The sequence below is a fragment of the Notothenia coriiceps genome, unplaced genomic scaffold (genome assembly GCF_000735185.1).
Source record: "Notothenia coriiceps isolate Sejong01 unplaced genomic scaffold, NC01 NC01_scaffold00005935, whole genome shotgun sequence".
NCBI classification, from domain to species: domain Eukaryota; kingdom Metazoa; phylum Chordata; class Actinopteri; order Perciformes; family Nototheniidae; genus Notothenia; species Notothenia coriiceps.
Genome location: NW_011338636.1, coordinates 176,885 through 197,589, shown reverse-complemented (window position 1 = coordinate 197,589; position 20,705 = coordinate 176,885). Strand labels below are relative to the sequence as shown.

The following is a 20,705-nucleotide window of genomic DNA, read 5'->3' as shown; positions in this document are numbered from 1 at the left end:
ACTTTGGACAGAGTTGGGCATTCCAAAAAAAAAAAAAGGAGGAGAGAAATGAATGAGGAGGGCAGCCAAAGGCCTTTGTTTTAATTCAGAGTACAAGGCTGTGTCTGAGATTATACAGTACATAGATTATGTATGTATGTTTGATAGGAATGAGTGATTTGCTAACACAGTTTAAACTTGTGTTTGGGTGTTGCAGTCCTTGTACTCCTACCTTTTACTTCTGCCAGCAGTTCACTGGTGTTGAGACTCTCCATCTTCTCTTTCCACTCTTTAGAAAGAAGTGCCTCCATGCATGAGGGATCTTTAATACAAAAGAAGAAGAAAATGGTACTTATTTGAATAAAAAGAAAAAGTGAAGTACCTGTTTGGATTTAATTGTTTTTTTATGATAAAGGAATAATGTATATTCAGTTTTTTTAGTTTGTTATAAATCTCTAAATCTATTCACCTAAATGGAAATGAGAAGGAGTCAGTGTAAAGCGTATTTTACTTGATGGTATTGCGAACATTAAAAGAGACTCGACAGTCGAGAGATGAGCTAAGGGAGGAGGGGAGCAGGCATTGTGGGGATAGCATAAGGGTAGAGACGCACATTAAGTGGGAGGCAAGGAGTGAGACTGGCTACGTCCGTGCATTCGTTTAGCTGCCAATGATGAAAACAATTAACATTTGTCCAGCAGACAATGAATCAGAGGAGGAATGGCTGCAATCTGCCATGCTGTCGCTGGGGTAGCTGATAAAGAACACACTGGGCCGGCTGACCCAGGCCTTCACCGTCCTTGCACTGCTTAGGGGTCAGCCTGTTCTCATCAAACACCAGCAGCACCAGCTAGCCTCCAACCCTTCCACCCCTCCACCTTGAGACACTGTCTCTTCAAACTGCCTCCAATCTGAACCATATCATCATAAGACATGCAGCGTACAGTCCTTTAGAATCTTATAGTAAAAATGTATTATTGGAGAGCAAATCATATGCTGTGTAAAAATATGTGCTGATTTCTATAAAAAATTTCCCCAGGTTTCAAATAGTCCCTCAGGATATAGGAAATGTTCTGAATTTGGAGCAAAATACAAAACCAAAGCAGACACTAATTATTACCACAAAGTCCCGGGGCACCATAATGAATAGTCTGACCACATGTGCAGTGGCTCATTTATGAACACACTTCTGGTATAAAAAAAAAAGGCAATTCAGAAGCATGTTAATGTTAAATGTAGTTGTCATGTGTTTTTGGTTCCAAGTTGCACATAATTGTAAAAATCTGAGAAACAGAGAGGCAGACTGAAGGGGGCCCATCACATGCTGTATTCTGAACTCTTCCCATTTCACCATTATCGTCCTTGACATCAAACACAGAGGAGAGTTGTACAGTTAAGAATGTATACAACTGTTGTTTCCTTTTATCTCTTGCACAAAACCAAACACTGTTGTTCCCTTTGACAAACACAGGGACTTCAGAGGATCTGGGAGTAACGGGGAGTAACGGGGGGTCAGCAGTTCTTGTTGCCTTGTTTAAGGATGGCTTTCAGAGAGATCAAGCAGAGGGACCATTTTGTTTGATTGTCCACTTCCTCCAATGTGATGGGGGTCGACAGGACATCTTCAACTCAGGGTCATTATAACATTACTTCTGCTTTATTGACTTTCCAATTCCCAACTCACAGTTTGTCCCCTTGACCCTAAGCGAGGGAGAAAGAAAAGGCAGTGTGTGTTGTGTATGTTTGTGTTAACTCCCTCCATGGCACAAAGATCACAGATCTTAAAACAGGGGTTAGGGGCAGGGGGAGGGGGTAGCAGAGCTCAACGCTTCTTCCCTGCGCCTCACCCCTGGGTGAGACAGCTTCCTCTCCCGGAACAACACACTCCCTTCGAATCATAATCCTTTTAAAGACAGAAAAACATCAGGGCATGACATTTTCTCCCCTAAAGCACAGAAAAGGCTTATTTTATAAGTGGTGTAAAGGGGAATTAAATAAACACATGGAGCATATGTTAATATGAACACATATGCTCCCTCTCATACACAAACACCCACACATACGTAAACACACACACACACACTTTCATCGCAGATGCTGCTCCAGCACTTGATCATTAAGGAATGCACCAACTGTTGGAGATAATGTGGTGCCAGCTTCCATTCTACTCCAGTCCTCCCCCTTCTTTCCAACTCCCTCCCAGGAGAGCTGCCGCTCCCTCACTTCTCCATCCCCTCCGCCGGGCCAGACGCAACCTGCCAAGTCCTCCAACAGGAGAGAATACAGCTGGAATGCACCGCTGTCCTCCCTGCCTTCCACCTGGGAGAGGTGAATAATGACCTGGATTATTCTATAAAATAACTCTCAAACCTCTTTCAGTGTTCGAACAGCGTGGACAAAACAGGCAACCAAAAATGGATTTGGTGAAAGCAGAGCAACTTTAGCGCAGGCGTGCTGGAGGACAACAGTAAATGAGTCAGATGTCTGGCTTTTTTCAAAACACCCTTCCACAGCCTATTTTTCAAAAGAATTTAGATTAATCGGAGGAATGCTATTTCAGTTTATAAAATGCCTGCCTGTTCTTTCTAGATAAATTATAAATGCCAATAGAAAACACTGGTTAGTATCAACATAGTAATTACTGTCAGGTTTTGACACAGAGAATGTTATAAAATGGTACATACTGTATTCACCATAAAATAACAAATTACTTCTAATTTTAATCTTAAAGTTTTAGATAAGTCCTATTTCACTGGATATGAAATGCTAATAGGTTTGAAAGGCAAACATAATTATTAAAGACATAGCAGAACTTCTGAAGTTTTTAGTGTTGGAAGAGGAAGAGTTTGCTGCTCTTGTCCTTTCAAAGTAGGACATTACAATCTGGGGAATTAGCTTAAACAAGAGAATAGTCCAGTGAGTTTATTTTTATTTTCCTATGGGGGCTCTTAAATCTCTCGCACCCCCACCCCTTCCATTTCTTTCCCTCCCCCTCTCGAGATAAAATGCTCTGTGGCTGGGGAGCAGGCCATTCAGCTGGGATGAGAATGGAATGAAAACAATAGCCCTTATCAGGCTCTTATTTACATTTTCCCAGCGTCCCTGCAGTAGACAGCTTGGCTTGTCACCAAGCCCAGATCGCCCCACTGGACCCGGACCAACTTCCTCCAGCCCCAGCGATTCCAATGGTCCCTATGGACCCTCGCCTGGCAGAGACCCCCTCCATTCTGCAGCTCGCACAGATAGCAACATACAAGACAAAACTATTGGAGTGTGTGTCCAAGACGTGTTCCCATTGAGAGGGGAATGGTTTCTGGACTACTAAGCCCGTCTGGGTCTCATTGTCTCCTCTCTAGGGCTGGGGCCGTATAGCTGGAAAAATACCCTGAACCCTTTCCTAGAGAATTGAAGCTTTTCCAAGTGCCACAGAAGAAAGTGAATAGTGAACGCTGGTTTATTACTGCCAAATTCAAAATGTTTATCTTCTATCAGTGCTGTCATCTGTGGTATAGAGCTTTCCTGTGCAGGTATTCTGTGATCTTATTGATGTGAGTGAACAGGCGCAGGGATTGAGACACCTTAAGCCCAGATGAGTTGGCCAGATAAGGCTACAGCATTTTTTTTTTTTTACTGTATTAAAAACAAAGCTAATGATCCTCATAAATCTCAACAAAGGAATGTTTCTTGGTTGATGTGTGACATAAACAAAGCTTTCAGCACCTGGCAGTCAGTGCTGCCAGAATATCGTGTTCAGTATAAACCACAGAAGTGAAGCTAAGAGGCAGGTTAACATTAACTGTCTGTCCTGACAGTGTTGAAGGTAAATTGATTACCCTCTCATATTTCTTACATGCCCCTGCTGTTGTTACCCTTTGGTGTTTTAATGTACTAGCTAATAATGAGAATTAGTTTTTTTATTGTTCACACACATTTTATTAAATTGAGTGGTAGTTAGCTATAAATGCCTGTGGCTTGAGATGAAAAATAGGGGAAAGTCGTTCGCTTTTTTATGTTTTTATAGCTGCCCTAAACAGAGTAATTCATTCAAACTAAGAACGCAAACTGTAGAAAAGCTCAAATCACTGAGTGGAATACCAAATAGATAAATAAATGAAGCCACAAACAAATCAAATCTTTCTCACTAGGGAATTGGATGGGACAGTAATAAAGCAGACCTTGAAAATAATGACAAACACATTTTTAAATGGCTCTTCAGATTGCCATAGAGATATGAAGAGTGTTTATTGAAGTTTGCAAATATACCACCACTGTTTGGGGAAAAATGGCCATCTTTAGTTTGACACAGCAATGATTTTAATCTCCTAAACAGTTTATTTTACTAAATGTGTTGAAACACAAAAGGCTGTGCCTGCCTCAAAGCACACAAATGGTTTGTTACAACGTGTAGCAGTTGGTGTTTTATTACTCTGTTTTGTCAGCAATGAAATCGTTTCAACTGTCTGCCACCACATTCTGAGCCTCTCTGCGTGCACTATCCTCCCGGGACCAAAGATGATACTTATGTTTGAGTGTTTGTTGTGTTGGAAAGCCGTTCGCAGAAAAAGGAGGGCTATCTAGAAGAGTCAAATTAGCCATAAGTCATGGATAACAGAGTAAGAGACCTCCCCTTTAGCATTGGCCTTGTATATCAGTTGTCCCAGCCTCAAGGGAAACGTGTAATTACCAAATCAATGATCAACTGACACTAACCATATAAATAATTTCCTGCCCAGAATGAAGAGGCCCACACCGTGAGGCAAATAGGGATACAGTGCTATGTGCAGTTGTGGAGGAGCCGAGGGGGATTTAAACTCTCTAAAAATGCTTCAGCTTGAATGGAGCACATTTTCTACAATGTATCATAATCCAGTTATAGCCAACCAAAACCGTCTCTCCTCAGAACCTTAAACTTAGCGTAGGAAAATATATATGAATGTCAATAACAAAACTGAGGAATTAACCATTTTAGAAAAATAAAGAGAGACCCTTACCAATGAGATAAAATAAAAATGTGCAACAATATAAACAATATCAGTGTTACTCCTAGATAAAATGAGCAAAATCTAAGAAGAAAACAATCTATTTACGTAAAAAAAGATTACAACGACACAACCGTATAAAAGAGAACGGTATAAAACCCGATCTACCAGTGCTTATCAATACTTTAAACACGCTTTTATATGTACCAACATTACACATGCAAATTGTTGTAAATATCTCAATCTATAGAAAGTGTGGACGTGTTTTAGTCTCTTAATTCCTCAAGCTAAAGGTCTAATGGAGAAAGAAATTGTCTAAGGAATATCCACCATTACTTAGTTTGAAAATAACACAAATCACAGTTATTTTGCAATGATTTATACATTCATAAATTAAGCATTAATTACTTCTCTATATGGTATTAATGCTTTTATTGGTTCATCATGTAAACTGAATCATGTGATTACACATGTAAAAACTATCCGTCTAAATTCTAAAAAGACTAAGATAGACTGAAATGTGTAATGTTTTAGAAAGCTCTTACAATTATCTCCTGCATTCAGTGTAAGATACAGTACTATTTCTTTAATTGAGGCGTACGTTTCCATCTCAGAATGTCAGTCAGACAATGATAGGCTGACGTCTAATTTCCCATCAGCACTGCACTGCACGGGAAACAAATCAAAAGTCGAGCTTGATAAAAAAGAAAATGACTGTGACACACTCCAAGGAGTCTTTTGAATATCTTAATCACAGACACACTAAAAACAAGACCCCATCATCACACCAAATAAAACATAATAATTACAAGAGGCAGGCAGGGAAGTGAAATGCAGAGAGAAAACATGTTTTTGTCATTCAGCCGGTAGTCCCTGAGACAACAGCTGTTGGATGCTGCAAATACTCCTGAAGTCTCCATAATCATGGCGTTATTGAAGTGAGGACAAAAAGGGCACTAATTGCAAGGGAGCAATTGGAACGCAATAGGTTACACACCCGGGTGATGCCGCACAATGCAAACGCTAAAGAGGGAGCCGGGGGGGAAAAAACATTCTGAGCACAACAGTGCGTTGTCGCTCATTTTCAGGCAATTACCTTTCCTCGTTGTCAACAGTTTTAATAACCTCTACCATTTCTAGAAGACTTTTTGGTGCAGTAAGGTAATTCCAGTTTTTTAATATGTAATCACTAGTGCTGGCATGCATAAATAAAAAGGTCCAACCATGTCAGTGTATTGTGGAGCACCTGCACCTCGCGGTGGGCTTTCTTTAACTGACACCTAATCATTATTCCACTTGGTGAACATCTCTGTTAGTCACCTTTAGACTATCCTCTTTGGTCATGTAAACAGCTGCTATAAATATATCGTAGGTAACATGGATGGGATGTGCTTCATCCGAGCTCGCTACAAGACTTCCTTCTTTCTACACTTGCTGCCTTATTTACTTCCATCCTAGTTTGAACATAATGCTGTCATATCTCAAATAGAAGAAACATGCCTGCCTTCAGAAATTGTCGACATCTCTTGTTAGTCTTTACAAGGGGCTGAAGGTTATTTGTAGTGTTTCTTGATAAGCCAAAGGTCTTCCCATGAATAAGAGTCTGAGAAGCTGCTTTGTGGAAGCTGAACTCAGGGCTGATATTGGATCAACAGTCTTATACAAAGTGGTTAATAATACATTGCATTCAACACATCAGTTTTAAATTAAGTGGTTTATTTTCTTCTGCCCAAAATGAAAAACGGTCTTATTTTAAATAGGATAATTAGATGCAATTTGCTTTTTCCTGAGGTAGCTAAAAGATGCTTGCCTATGTGACAACTTCTACCTTATCCTTTGCTTTTATCTGCAATGACCACCGTGTTAATCCCACAGTGTTGACCTGGCCATTCTGGGAAGCCGTATAACACAGCACACTGACCTCTCTAAATAGGACACGTGTCTATCAAGCATATATGAATTAACCATCCCCAAGAGGTTTCACCTCCTGAGCTGAGCAGCATGTGACCTCTCCCAATCCATTTTACTGCGGCACTCTGTGGCAATCAGGCTTGAATTATTAAAGTGAGCAGTGAGCAATGATCAATTCATTGCGGCCCTTGCTCGCAGACTGCCCGGCCGTACTTCAGCAGAAATGACATTGAGAACACTTGAGTATGCTTCCAGACAATGCACATAAATGTGAAATATGTCAGACCCAATATGTCAATAATCATAACTGTACAGGCTGAGGCCATGTCCAGGGTAATCTTACAGAAATGCTGTTAGATGACTGTGGGGTGAGCAGGTTTTTAACGCGGTGATTCCTCACAAATGCTTTCTTGAGAGAATGAGTGGAAGAAGTTGAGTGGAAAACAAGAGGCTGGTGTGCCGCATGCTGAGAGTGCCTATTCCTTTGTACTTTACTTTATTGAAGAAGCCCTTTGCTATTAATGCTTGTAATACATATTCTGTGCATTATCAACCATACTGTATGTTGACATTACTAAGACTTCAAGGCCTTGTAGAGGGCATGGACCACACATTACAATAGAAGCTGGCATCCCTTATCCAACGAAATGACAGAGGAGAAAACAAAAGCAAAAAAGTTTAAATAGAGAAAAAGATTGCAGGGAAGTATATGCAAGTCAAGAAACCTGGAAGGAGGAGGAGGGCAAGGAAGAAAATATCCAATCAAAACTTTGTGAGGAGCAGATGAGGAGCCAAGATAAACCAGTACTCAGAGCCCCCAAAACTGCAATCTCCCCTTAAGCCGGAGAGTGGCAGCTGGCAGAACAGCTGGTGAATAGGATTAATGTCAGAAGAATGAAATAAAACTCAACATATGTCCGAGCCTGAGGTGTTGGGACTGTGCGTGATTGTGCCCCCGATGGATGCCATGTGTGCATCTGGAAGGAGCTGCTGTGCAGCTCCGCTCTCTACCCCACAAGGTCACTTTTAAGAACTAGGACCATTAAATGCTTGGATAGCAAAATGAACTTTTCATTCCCTCTTCTCTCCCCTCCTCTGCTTCACACAGTTATCAATAAAGTGCAATAGGGAAACAACCCTTTGCTTTGATAACATTAATATCAAATTGTAGATGTAAAGAAAAATAAATAAACAGGAAGAAAAAACATTATTTATTTTCTAATTTTTTCTTTTAAAATATTTTTTTGTAAAAGATTGTTCAAGAAATAAAATAAAGAAAAGCAAAAATAAAAAATAAAAATATATAGTGAGTGTCTTTAAGTTTCGTGAAGCATGCATTTTATTAGTTTTACTGGAAAGAAAAAGTATATTTCCTTCTGGAATCTCAGCCATTGCTGATCAGGGTATCGGCACTTGTAAGGATGAACATTACAAGGAGGAATATGTGAACTTCATTTCAATTTATAATTTCCATTTGATGTCAGTAATCATTAGGGTCCACACACTGTAATAAATTATAATAATTTAAAACAAAAATGTAATTGCTGGGTACCTTGCAATGGAGAGATTTTTTAGGGTTACCCTGCAATTTAACTGTCAGATATGAACTCGCCTGCTAATCAATGCTCGAAAACATTCACATTTATTCAACTATGTTAAATTAATAGATGTGTGAATAAAATGTGGACTACTGTGATCATAGCTGTTCAGTGTGATTTAGTAAATTAATGGGTGTCTGACTCTACAAGGACAAAAAGAGACTAATAGGATCCACATGAATGCATTACAATTTGCAGTGAAGCCAAGTGTCTGATACAGACATGGAAACTTTATTTCATCATAAATGCTGGACCACGACGATGCGCTTCAGAGATTGAACCACAAGATGAGATACTGTATTAAAAAAAAAACTAGATACAAGAATAAGCTGAGTGATGTGGCATACTGTTAATGTCATGAATTTTGCTAAAGCATATGTGTGTAAGTCCTCCAAACTGCATACATTTATACATTTAACTTTAGTTAAATTACCAATTTTGAGGTAAAAACAAACAGGAAAATGCAAACTGAAAGTGAGGATATAATTAATTAATATTCCTGCTGTTTTGATTTCTCATTTTTATATAGTAGACTAATTAAAGTTGTTTATTGAATCTTGCAGCTATCTTTGTTTAATACGATGCTAGAGTTCAGGATGCACAGACGCTGCTCACTGGACTGTAAGACCAAAGGCCATTATTATGATGTTTGTTCTCTGAGAGAAAAAGAGATGCAAGCACACAACAAAATACTCGTAGTATACGATTAGCCATATTTTTTTCAAACATTTTTACAGCTTGATCATAACAGTTAAGGAATTATATATAGAAAATAGGCTTTCCCAAACATAGCATTAATCCTTATTTTAATATAATATCAATTTACAAACTGAAAGTCATGAAGCTCAATTAACGACGTTGTCTTAAAGCAAATCAACCACCTGACTGGTGCAGACTTAAAAAATATTCTAGAGGTACTTGCAAAGAGACATGATGTTCGTCAAATAATTATTATCATTGGCACTCAGGCTTTGCAGTGCAATAAAACACATTTCTATTCGTTGCTTCTGACATCCTCATCTCATCTCCTGGCACATGTAATGTTATTGAACAAGGAGAAAGAAAAAGCTTTGAGTGGGAGGAAACATCTGTTTCATCACTGCTGATTAAATAGTCTCTTTGTTCAAAAGGCACCCATCAAAGTTTGCTGTAAGACATCAATGCTTGCTGTTAGGGAAAAACAATGCAAATATGTTAATAGGCTGCATCTACACTAGTTGTCATGTTTGCTTGTGTGAAGGCGGATCTCTTAGCTGGATGGCTGACGCACGTCTGACTTCCAGAACAAGACTGCAATGTGCTCTGAAATCATTAGCAGGCCACAGAGGCTGTCTGTGCCCAGGGTGTGAGTTACACTCACACTATTTTGATCCTTGGTCAGATGACACCGGCTCTTTTGTCAAGTTATGTGTGGAGAATGCTTGGGAGCTGAATGCCACAGCTAGGACAGTGATACTGAGCTGGCACACAAGTCTCCCTGTGTAACCCTTCTGCCGGCATTCACACACACACACACACACACACACACACACACACACACACACACACACACACAGCAGGACACATGTGCCCTCGCGCTGCACTCCATCCCATTGTGGAATAGCCCCTGTTCTCCCCATTTCTGAGCGCCTCAGCCCCTCCTCCTACACTGTGCTGAATATGTGCAGCTTGTCTTTATGTCCCTCCTCATGTTCCTTTTAACAGACAGCAGAACCAGGCTGTTATTTCCCAATTCTAAGCTTCACAGACCAATGACAAATATAGTAGCATTAATGGCTTCTGCCTTCTTATGTGTCAGCATTTCACCATCTCTGTGTCACTCCAAATAGTGTGGTGTCACATAAAACACTCAGGCCATTACAAACTGCTGCTGATTTCAGCACTCAGTCATCCATATACAGCGCAGGGGCAAATCTATTGTTTTTCTTTCTAACAGCAAATATAAATATTTTTGCTATTTCCCCCCCATTGATACTGCACTATCTAGTGTGTGGGTGTGGGAATGTGTAAAGACAAACAAGCCTCTGTGCAAGCCTGGCCATGATTTGTCTCCCAGAGACACCCGTTTCCTCCTATCAAGGGGTTCCTGTGCAGCCAGTAAGCCAGGATCACAATGGGAGTTTTGTGCTGCATGGGTGCAGGGGGACACGCTCAACAGCTGAAACCCGGGAAGATGGCCCATGGAATGCTCCACAGCAGTTGCTACTGTTGACTAGTCGGAATATGAGAAGTAGGGAAGGTGATCTTGAATGCAAAGAATGGCACATTGAAGAAGCAGCTGCTTGTTTTGTCATCTGAATGACCAAGACAGCAGAAAGGGTTCCCGTTTTGAAAGGGGCAACAAAATCTATATCTTAGCTTGTGTAAAGTGAAACCTGTGTCGGCTTCCAAAGGCCTATGGGGACGTGCCTGTGTTATGTGAGGGCTCTGTTTTGGAACTGATAGTAAATACATAATTCAGCAGAGGACCAGACACTCTGTGCTCCCTATTCCCCTCATACAGCCACTCCATTTAGTCCTGGGCTCTGATCTCAGCCTGGCAAAGAAGCAACTTTGTCACTGGAGAGTAAGATGGGGTGGGAGACAAAAATCATAGGAGGAGGGAAAATGTTGATCTGGATCAGGTTGGGGTTTCAAGATGGTAGGGAAAACATGGAAAAGGGGAGAGGAAAAAGAAAGGAAGAGCAAAAAAATGGACGTGAAGAAAGAGGACGGGAAAGTGAGATTAGGGAGGAGCGAGGGGCAGGGTATCTTTTTTTGTGAAAGTTCACATGTCAGGCTGGAAGGCTGCCCGCGGCATACAGCCGGAAAATCTATTTAACGTCTGCTTCACAGGGTGACAAGAGGGTTGATTGGCAGAAAGCAGAGAGCTGCTTTTGATCATGTGTCCTAACAAGCGATTCCAGCTCATGTCTCTTCAGCCTGAACAGATCTACATTACCTATTCAAACAAAAGTGACAGACCAGAGCACTGCTCCGCTGGGCTGCTGCACCACGCCACAGGCCAAGAGAACACACACACATGCACTTACACGCACAAGAAGGCCCCAACTGACAGATACAGGATATGCAACCAAGTCCACACACACACACACACACACACACACACACACACACACACACACACACACACACACACACACACACACACACACACACACACACACACACACACACACACACACACTATCGGCTATTTGATCAAATAGATTACTTGCATCAAGATAAGTAGCTTGCTGAAATCATGTTGATAGAATAAACAACAGATTATTAAAGGAGGTGGTGCACAGGAGAGATTCTGGTGCGTGACTGATGTTTGTCCAGTGTGTGTGTCCTGCCAGGAGGGTCCCGGCATAACGCTGTCCGGCAGGATGCTGCACTCAGAGAGAGGCAGCGCAGAGCTATGTGTAAAGAGTGCCTAGAAATCTGCAGCCAAGGTAACTGGATTTCCAGCCCTCATTGCATATGCATAGAGTCAGAGGCTCATGCTCAGATCATTATAACAAAGATTCTTATTAATTAGGTGGGATAAAGCAGAACCAGATGACATGGCAGCTGGGATGAGAGGAGCGGGGAGAAGGGAGGGAACTAAAAGAGGAGGGGAGAAGGTGCATCAGTCTGTTTTGGGGGTAGGGAAAGGGTGCCTATTTTATAATATAATGTATAAAACAGATTGCATGATATGCGATATACTTTTGGAAAACCTTTTTTGGAAAGGCTGCATTCAAACTAAATACATTTCTAAAAATAAATGTGTTGGTGCTATTATGCACCTGCAGCCAATTTCCAGTGAGCCACCATGTGGAGTCAGCAGGGGCTGTGACACTGACAGGGGACAGTGTTACAACAGAGTCAAGAGTTCATCAGTGCTAATCAGACCACAGGCTTAGCGCTGATCCTATTCTCTTCCAAAGCTTTCACCCATCTCTGAATCTCATTACATGGCCTGTTGTAATAGAGGATAATGACCTGGGGCTACGCACACAATGCTGATCACTCCCCCACACTCAACCTACCGCACAGTCATTACACAGTGATAATACACAACCTCGTCAGGGGGATTACACTTATAAATAGAGCAGAGGTGATACAAGAAAAAGGAAGAGAAAGAGAGGTCTTACTGACAACACAGTAACACGTACAGTGCTCGTATATAACCCTGTGTTCACAGTGGCTCACTTTGTGGTGCTGTTTTATGTCACAAGTAATGGTTAGGTTACCTGCCGCTGTAATAGGGGGGGATTATTTTCTTAGTAGCCATTAAATATCCTCCTACCTGGGATTAAAAGGGAGTTGTAGTTTGGCTGAATGGTGTCAATGCCCCCCCTTTTGCTAAGCTAATTAGCCATGATTCTGTCAAAGGGCTCCAGGTGTTGAGTACTTTGCTTGAACACCTACTGTATCTACTCGGACTGCTCTAAAATACTGCAGTATCTTTCTGTTATTCTCTTTATTACGTTAATAATATTTGATTTGTTTTTACGTTTGGTTCAATGAGAACTGTAAAAGATTAGGTGAATGATAATATGGTTTATTGCTAACAAAATATATGGAAAGACTGCCCACTTTCAGTTCAACAGCTGTGTCAAATGTCCTGAGAACACAACTGTTCACAGACTATTGGCTCTCCTTCACTATGTAGCACTCTTTTCTTAACAGCATCCAAGAAAATGAGCCATAATGGCATAATGTGATATTGAATACCAGCAGTTGTGACATTTTGTTTAAAGTTTGACTTAAATATTAAGAAACTGCATCACTGAATTGTTGATATGTATTTGTATGGAACACATAATGCCTCTCTCTTGAGAAAATTAAACAAAACCGCTTCTAATGTTTTGCTAGTTTTACTGGCAAGGACTCAACAAGTAGATACCAGGGAAATCCCTAAAAGCCAAGACAGGAAGCTTAAACAGATTTACCCGTCCTTGTCCTGGGGGACGATCATAAAGACTCAACACACAAAGTATTTTCTATGTTGACTTGCACAGTATTGATTCATACTTTAGTGCATTATATAAAACTGTTCTAATTGCATGTGAATCAAATCAAGGTCACCTTGGGTTTTTATAATGGTGGCTATTTTTCTTTTTCCCCCAATACTTTATACTGACATTTTTAACTCTTGACAAGTGCTGTCTGGAGACCTATCCATAAATAATGCATTTACAATACCTAGTAAATAAACATGGGCCACAATCGTTAGCCCTGCTGGCAACGGGGCCTAATAGAGCTTTTACAGCAAAGGTGACTATTCAGCTAAATGCGCTGCTCGCTGCTGGGAGGACATTTTCATTCATTAGCACAGTCACAAGCACTTAAAGCACTTTAAGGACCAGAAATGGAGAGGAAGGGTGGAAGGATGAAGAGGGTAAAAGGGTACAAATGTATTGAGAAGGAAGGAAGGAGGATATACAGAGCACCACCTCTATTGTTATAATGTGTATTAGGCATATTGGTCAGTTAATGAAACTGGCCAATCAGATTTACTTTGAAGGGAGACATACATTATTGATAGAAGTCCAACATTTCTCCAATATAAGTGTTTTTATTTTCCTGCTTATTCCTACTAAAACTGTTCCCAACATCTCACCCACAATACCATTCAGATTCATTTTAAAATTGGTGACATATCAGCTACAGCTACTAGTGAATTGGAATTGTATTTATGTTACAACATGACAAAATCACATCTAATAAAACTCGGAACGTTAATAAAGACATTCAACAGTATTTGAATTCAAGGTCCAGGAGCCTTTTCAAAGCAAATGTTCAACCAGTTTAAAATCAATTAAAGTGGAGTTTCACATTGTACCATAGACCAGATTTTTTCTCTCTACACTTGAGGTCACAGCATCTATCCTCACTCCATCAGTACAATGAACTATTTTGACCAGACAAGGAAGCCCAGAGAAGAATGGTAGCAGATGGTGAAGAGTCTCAGCGGACCTTGGTGATCCCGACCAGGCAGGCATTGAAGCAGCAGAATTAGACACAACAGTTGTCATGCTTAGATAAGAGATATATTTGGCTCATCTGTTGCTGTTAGCAACATCATTAAGACAACAAATGGCTTCTCCAACCTTCTTGTATGTCCTTTAATCGGTTAATCCTGCCCTTTTTTCATTTCCAACAGGGGCGCTCTGCATAAACAAAGACATCCGATTATGATTTCTCAAAGGTTTCTGTGAGGTTTCCTTTTCCTCTTTTCTCCCTCCATTTTACAGTAATCACTGATCATCACCACTGAAGCTTCCTCAAGTGCTCTCAGGAACTGAGTAGCTCTCAGTTCCTGCAGCTCGGGGACAGCATTCTGAACTTTTTGAGGCTCTTGTCTTCTGCTGTGTTCCCTGCTCACAAACTAATTTCCTTCAACAAGGGAGTTTATTTAGGTGCCGATGATAAATGACAGACAGCACATGAGGCAGACCAAGTCTCTATTATTAACAGGAGATTAAAACAGCTGTATGGCACTCTAAAGCACCCTCTCCTCCCTGCGTTAACATACGGCCCTGGATTACAAGCTGCACTTGACCATTTAAATTACTGCAACAACCAGCCTTCACCAGCTGGGGCTCATTACCATAACGCCCGCCGTCGATAAAGAGAGAACTGGCAATCTCGCCATGAAAATCAACTCAGAGAAACAAGACACATGTGAAATATATTCTTACCTAAGGGGAAAATAAAGAAGCAGTAACAGAATCGCTTTATTTATTTTACAAAAAATGTGTCTTGTAAAGTGGGGTAGAGCCGACATTCTCTTGTGTCCTGGTTTCAGCGGCAGATCTAAGACCAGTTGCAAGATTTAGATATTCATCAGGGGGTTTTACATTTGGATTTTGTTTTAGTATATTGTTTGCTACATTTCCAATGGCTGAGGACATTATGATAAAGAAAAGTATTTGATTCAAGTATTCTGGCATGCTTATGCACATTGGCATGTTTTGCATCTATAATGTTTCAATTACCTCTTTTATTTTGTTGGTCATTTCATTCCAATAATCCAAACTTTTCTAAATGATCTCAAATGTATAGGTGTTCAGGTAAATAAGGCTGATTATTCTGTATTTTATTATCTAAATGACACCACAATTATCAGTCCGCATATCAGGATGTGGCTAAATGATTATTCTGTGAGAGGCCCGTGATGCTCTGATACAAAGATCACCAAACGAACACTTAAAAGAGAAGTGGCAAATTATTTTTAGGCTAACAGAGGTCTAATTTATTCGTCTGATGAAGTGCTTAAGCTAAGAGCTCCCCAGACACTAAATGAGACACATGCATTCCCAAGGGGGTTTAACATTTGATTGGATGTAGTTATATTACTACAGCCCTAATTAAGAAGGGGGATGTGTTTCAGTAGCTCTTTCAAATATTTGTTTTTCCGCCATACTCTTGATAGACTGCAGGCTGTGGGAGGGAGAGCCGAGCCGGGTGAAACTGGGTGCAGATATGACATAGACCTAACAGTCTCATCCCCTTTTTTTCTTCTTTTTTTCTGTATGCAATTGTAGGAAAATAAAAAATCTTCATGGTGTGATGAATAGTACGTGAGAAGGCTAGGGTTGTTTATGTGTAGCAAACTTTGATGAATAACTGCCTTGCGTAAAAAGTGTTCCGTATAGCAAAATAAAAAGAGGTAATGTTCCTGGCGTCAGGTCTGCACTATGAGTTTTATAGTCAGAGAGTTTGCCTTGGCACTGAAGAAGACCACACTTGTGCTGAGGTGCACTGCCACACAGTTTTTGTCACATTGGAAAAGGTTCAGAACAATTTGGAAACACTGTAACGTCAGTATTCCCAGTGTGTGTGTGTGCCCGTGTGAGTGTATGAGATGGAGAGATACAGGGGAAAAGAGACTCTTGGGATGCTAGAAAATTATGAGAAAGAAAGAAGGAACATTTGGGACGATCAGGCACACTTGGAAAGGAAAAAGTTGTACCTACGCCCTTATATACACACACATAAACATGCAGAGACATACCGTCTTGTTCTGTCTTTGTCATCTCCTCCAGTTTCTTCTGCTTCAGCGTGTCAACTACGTCTGCCAGGCTTCCTTTGCGGCGCTCCGGAGTTCCAAATGCTGATCCACTCAGCAGGTCGCTTCGCTCCCGGGCCCCCTCCTCCGGCTTGTGTGGGGAAGTGGAATTGTTCCGGAAGGAGTACAGGGAACATACTTTATTGCTGTCAGATTCCTGTAAGACAAACACAAGTTGAGAGGGTTGGCAACAAGGGATGGGATTTGTATTCAATGATGAGTGGGTTCTTGTGTTCTGTCAGGGCTCCATTGAGCTTTTTGACAGTTTTTCATTCAAATGCAGTGATTGCGTGATTTTTGCAACTCATGGGCGATTCAACCATATCAAATAGGTCCTCTCTGGCTTTCATACAGCATCTTTTGTGTCTTCAACAGAGCTAGCTTTGCTGGTAAATTAGATATGACAAGTGAAAAACTGAGATGAAATGATGAGGTACACTTTCATAGGGCATCCATAATGTGCTCTTTACTTTTCATCTGCAGAGACTACACAGAGAAACCTCCCAACTGTAATTTCTCAAATTGCTTTTGAGTGTACATTTGTGTTAGGGTGACTGCTGTGTAATTTGTTCATTTTCTAGTGGAGACCTATTCTCAGCTGAGTGCCTTGAGCTATCGTAAATCTGTGTCCTGTCTCGAGCTGTTGTTGTTTTTCAGTCCCACCTGTGTATGGTTTAGTATTTAACTAAGGGTCCTGTCTCTGGCTGACTTGCTGAGTGCTCCCTGTGCACAAACAGAGACATGAAGGAAATGGGGAGAAGAATGGGAGAGAGCGTGAGGGGCGGGAGACGGGGAAAGAATACTCTGCACACAGGAGTGTATAGTCAGCACACAGACCATGGCTTAGGGTTGCGTCTGACAGAAGGTGGTGTTAATTATGGTCTGTGGAGTCTGAGAAAGCAGAAGGCGGCTAAGCAGCCAGGAGTTTGCAGCCTTTAACGGGGGAACAGTTAGCTCTGATTTAAACTCTGGGCCTCAAAGTGAAGGGAATAAACCTGACACATGCCTGTATCCAACACATACTGCACGCCTATCGTGGACAAGTGAGATTTAATCAAGAGCACAGTGATAACTGTGTGTAGTACAGCATGGTTAAATGGTAGAACTATGTCTGGATCCCCTGGCAATCCTAAATAATACGTCAGGAATGTGGGCAGGAATGTTGCCAGTGCAAATTTCTCATCCCTGCATTGCATGTTGAGCTCCAGGCAGAGTTACATTGGTGTGTCGGGTGGTCTGGTACCAAGCGCCAGGGTGGCACGACCTACAGGCCTACCCTGCACCTCCCAGCCCTGTGTTGGATGATTATGCAGTGTGGCAGAGACAGCAGAGAGTGCTTGAGGGGAGTGGAGCAGTGCTGGGTTAATCAGCTGGCGCAGGTTCAGGGCACAGCCCACACAGACGCATGGCACAGCAGTGGAGTCAGGTAATCAGCGAAGGCAACACTCTCATTCCTTTCGCCTTATGCCTTTGCCTTTTCTTCTCTCTGTATCTCCCTGTCGTCCCCCATTTTACCTCTACTCTCTTTTTGCGTCCTTCCTCCCACTTTCTCTTTGAAGTGTGATTTGAACTTTTGCCATTTACATTATTTAATAACTATGTTAACACAGGGGAGCTATACAAATAAGTATTAATCATATTATAGTATTTAAAATTAATTAATTAGATTTAGGTTTTAGGTGTTTAAAAAACTATTTATTTGGGTATTTAGTTCCCCATCAAAAAATAAAATCATTAAAAGAAAACCTGAATCCTGTTACTGAGATGAGGAAATGTTCCACAGATGAAGACACGACCTGAGCATTCCCTCGGCTGTCAGTAAGCTACACTGTCAGCATGCAGCCGTGCATCATGAGGAGCAGGCTGCTGCAGAGGCCATTCATGTGTGTGGGTCGGTTCTTCTTGTGCGTGTGCTGCAACGCCGAGGTGTTGAGGATCTAAGTTGCCAACTGCTGAGCTACTTCAGAGGCCCTCAGGGTCTCTTTACCACAGACCCGTCTGTCACAGACAGACCACCTGCATCCCATGTCTATAGTCCACAAGTGCCTGTGCTTTACTTCGCTCCGCTCACATCAAAGCAGCGCCGCACTTAGAATGTACAGCGTCTGGGGTCTGGCTGCAGATGTGGCTTATACACAACAAGAAAAACAACATTGGAACACCGAGGACACGACATGTTTCTTTAATGGCAACGAGAATGCATCACGGCCTAACTTCGGTCATGATGTGATTTTATGAGCCATTCACATTATTAAAGGGATAGTAAGATGTCCTCTGGTTAACCTTATAATAGCTGATGGTTTAGTGTTTGGCAGAGCTGCTTATCAGAAGACCCCAGAATTGAAGAAGATTCACGGCGTGAGTGAAACGTGGGGATGGAGCGTGAAAACCCAAGGGAGGACAGTAAGACAGTCGTTTACATATATCTAAAATGGTTCTGCTTGGCTATATATTCCTTCTACATAAACTGTTTCATTCAAAAATGTTTCTACAGCTATTCTGTTTTCTATTATTCTAATTCTTATGCGATACATTAACCTTTTTCTTTCTTAATTTATGTATGAAGGCTGTTGAATTGTCTCACCATGCGCTGTTGGGCTGAAACCAGACTGTCCCAATCGCTCTCTGGAGGCATGCTGCTGAGCGGCTGCATTTCATCAGGATGGGCTTTTCCATGGAGCAGGCTGTGCAGGGGCAGCTGTGGTGTGCCATGGGCCTCGGCACTCTCCTCTTTCTCCCAAGACAAGTGCTCCTGGCTCATGGCATCATCCCCATCGACCACAGAGGCGAAAGGAGACGTGGCTTGCTTGGAAGACATAACTCTGCTGTGGAGCAGAAAAAGGAGATGAGAGTCAGGGAGAAGAAATTATATCTCAAGATGATCAGCAACAATACACGAAAAGGATTTCAATTCTAGAGTATTTGATATGCGACTAGCAGTCTTCTTTAACTGATTGTAAATGGCTTTTGTCTAAATGATGGCACTCTCAAGTTTAGCTGATTGTCAATGGCTCTAACAGGGACACGTGTAAATGGCTCTAACAGGGATTATAAGGTGCATCTGAGCATTCAATGCCGCATGGATTGAATGCTCCTCCTGACTTGGGTCTGTTGGTGCTCATGCCTGTGTATTTAAGAGCAGGCAGTGGGGTCCCTAATCCTTTGTTTAATGCAGATGGATGGCTTGATCTAGGCCTGGAACACTGCCTGCTTGGGTCTTGGCCCAAACCCCAAGTCAGTTACTCAGGCAGTAGGTCAGACAGGCATACGACTGCCATCCAAATAAAAACCTCACAAATAATTCAACCCCTACACAGAGATGTAAAACGGGGTTGCTTTTTCCTGTGGTGATATTCTTTTTTGCTAAGTTGATTTGATTGGGTTTTCTCCTTCAAGCATTCCATCATTTCTCTGTGATAGTTGATGTTACTCTAAAGCAATCAAATAGAAACGTAAGCCAGCCTTGTGTTCTTTTGTTCCCACTTTAAATCACGTCAAATTAGGGAATTATTAACATTTTGGTGTGACACTTTTCCCTTGGGCAAACAAATCCTACGTAATCAAAATCAAAAAACTGACAGTGGAGGACTACATTCACAAATCTGTCACATGCTTTCATGAATATTACAGCGAATAGTCTACTTGACATATCAGGTGCAAAGAAAACTCATGTTAATTCTAATTTAATTTGTTTTTTCTGCTTTACAAACCAACTCTTTTTGGTGTAGAATTTATACAATCAATTCAGCTTTTTCTCACAATTAATGAGGCTCCACTCGTGCTGTGTGCTACAATGAATGAAATTAAACACTGTGCCAAGCGAATCTAATTATGCATTTGGTATTAAATTAAAAAGCGGATAATATGGCCTTCCTACTGAGAGAAGGAGATGGAGCGTATATAACTCCTAATCTGCCTTTTCCTGAGCTGTTGTTCTGCTTTTCAACTAAAGCACATTGACAATTCCAACAAGGATGTGACTCCTTAGAATGAGTGTACGTCCGTGGGCGACAGAGGAAGGAGAAATACTTATTAAGAGGGAGAAGGTATGGGTCTGTGTTTGTATATGACAAAATGCTCAGGGTTCTTGTACTACATTTGATCACTGATCACCATCTGCCCGTTCTCCTGCTCTATCCACAGGGGTCAGTGTGACAGCGCTTTAGTCCCACCCTCAGTTTGCCTGGGGGGGGG

The 20,705-nt window shown here is 41.4% G+C and overlaps 1 protein-coding gene across 5 annotated transcripts in view; it reads right to left on the bottom strand.

Moving 5' to 3' along the window:
- Positions 1-20,705, bottom strand: part of sox6 (SRY-box transcription factor 6) — a 130,313-nt gene that overhangs the window by 66,825 nt on the left and 42,783 nt on the right. For 4 of the 5 annotated variants that reach the window (XM_010768707.1, XM_010768709.1, XM_010768708.1 and 1 more), the window contains 3 exons: positions 19,096-19,336; positions 16,458-16,668; positions 212-301 (listed from right to left, as the gene is read on the bottom strand). In XM_010768707.1, coding sequence (XP_010767009.1) covers positions 212-301; positions 16,458-16,668; positions 19,096-19,336 — 542 coding nt within the window. The remainder of the gene's footprint in view (positions 1-211; positions 302-16,457; positions 16,669-19,095; positions 19,337-20,705) is intronic. The other variant, XM_010768711.1, reaches the window with a different exon arrangement.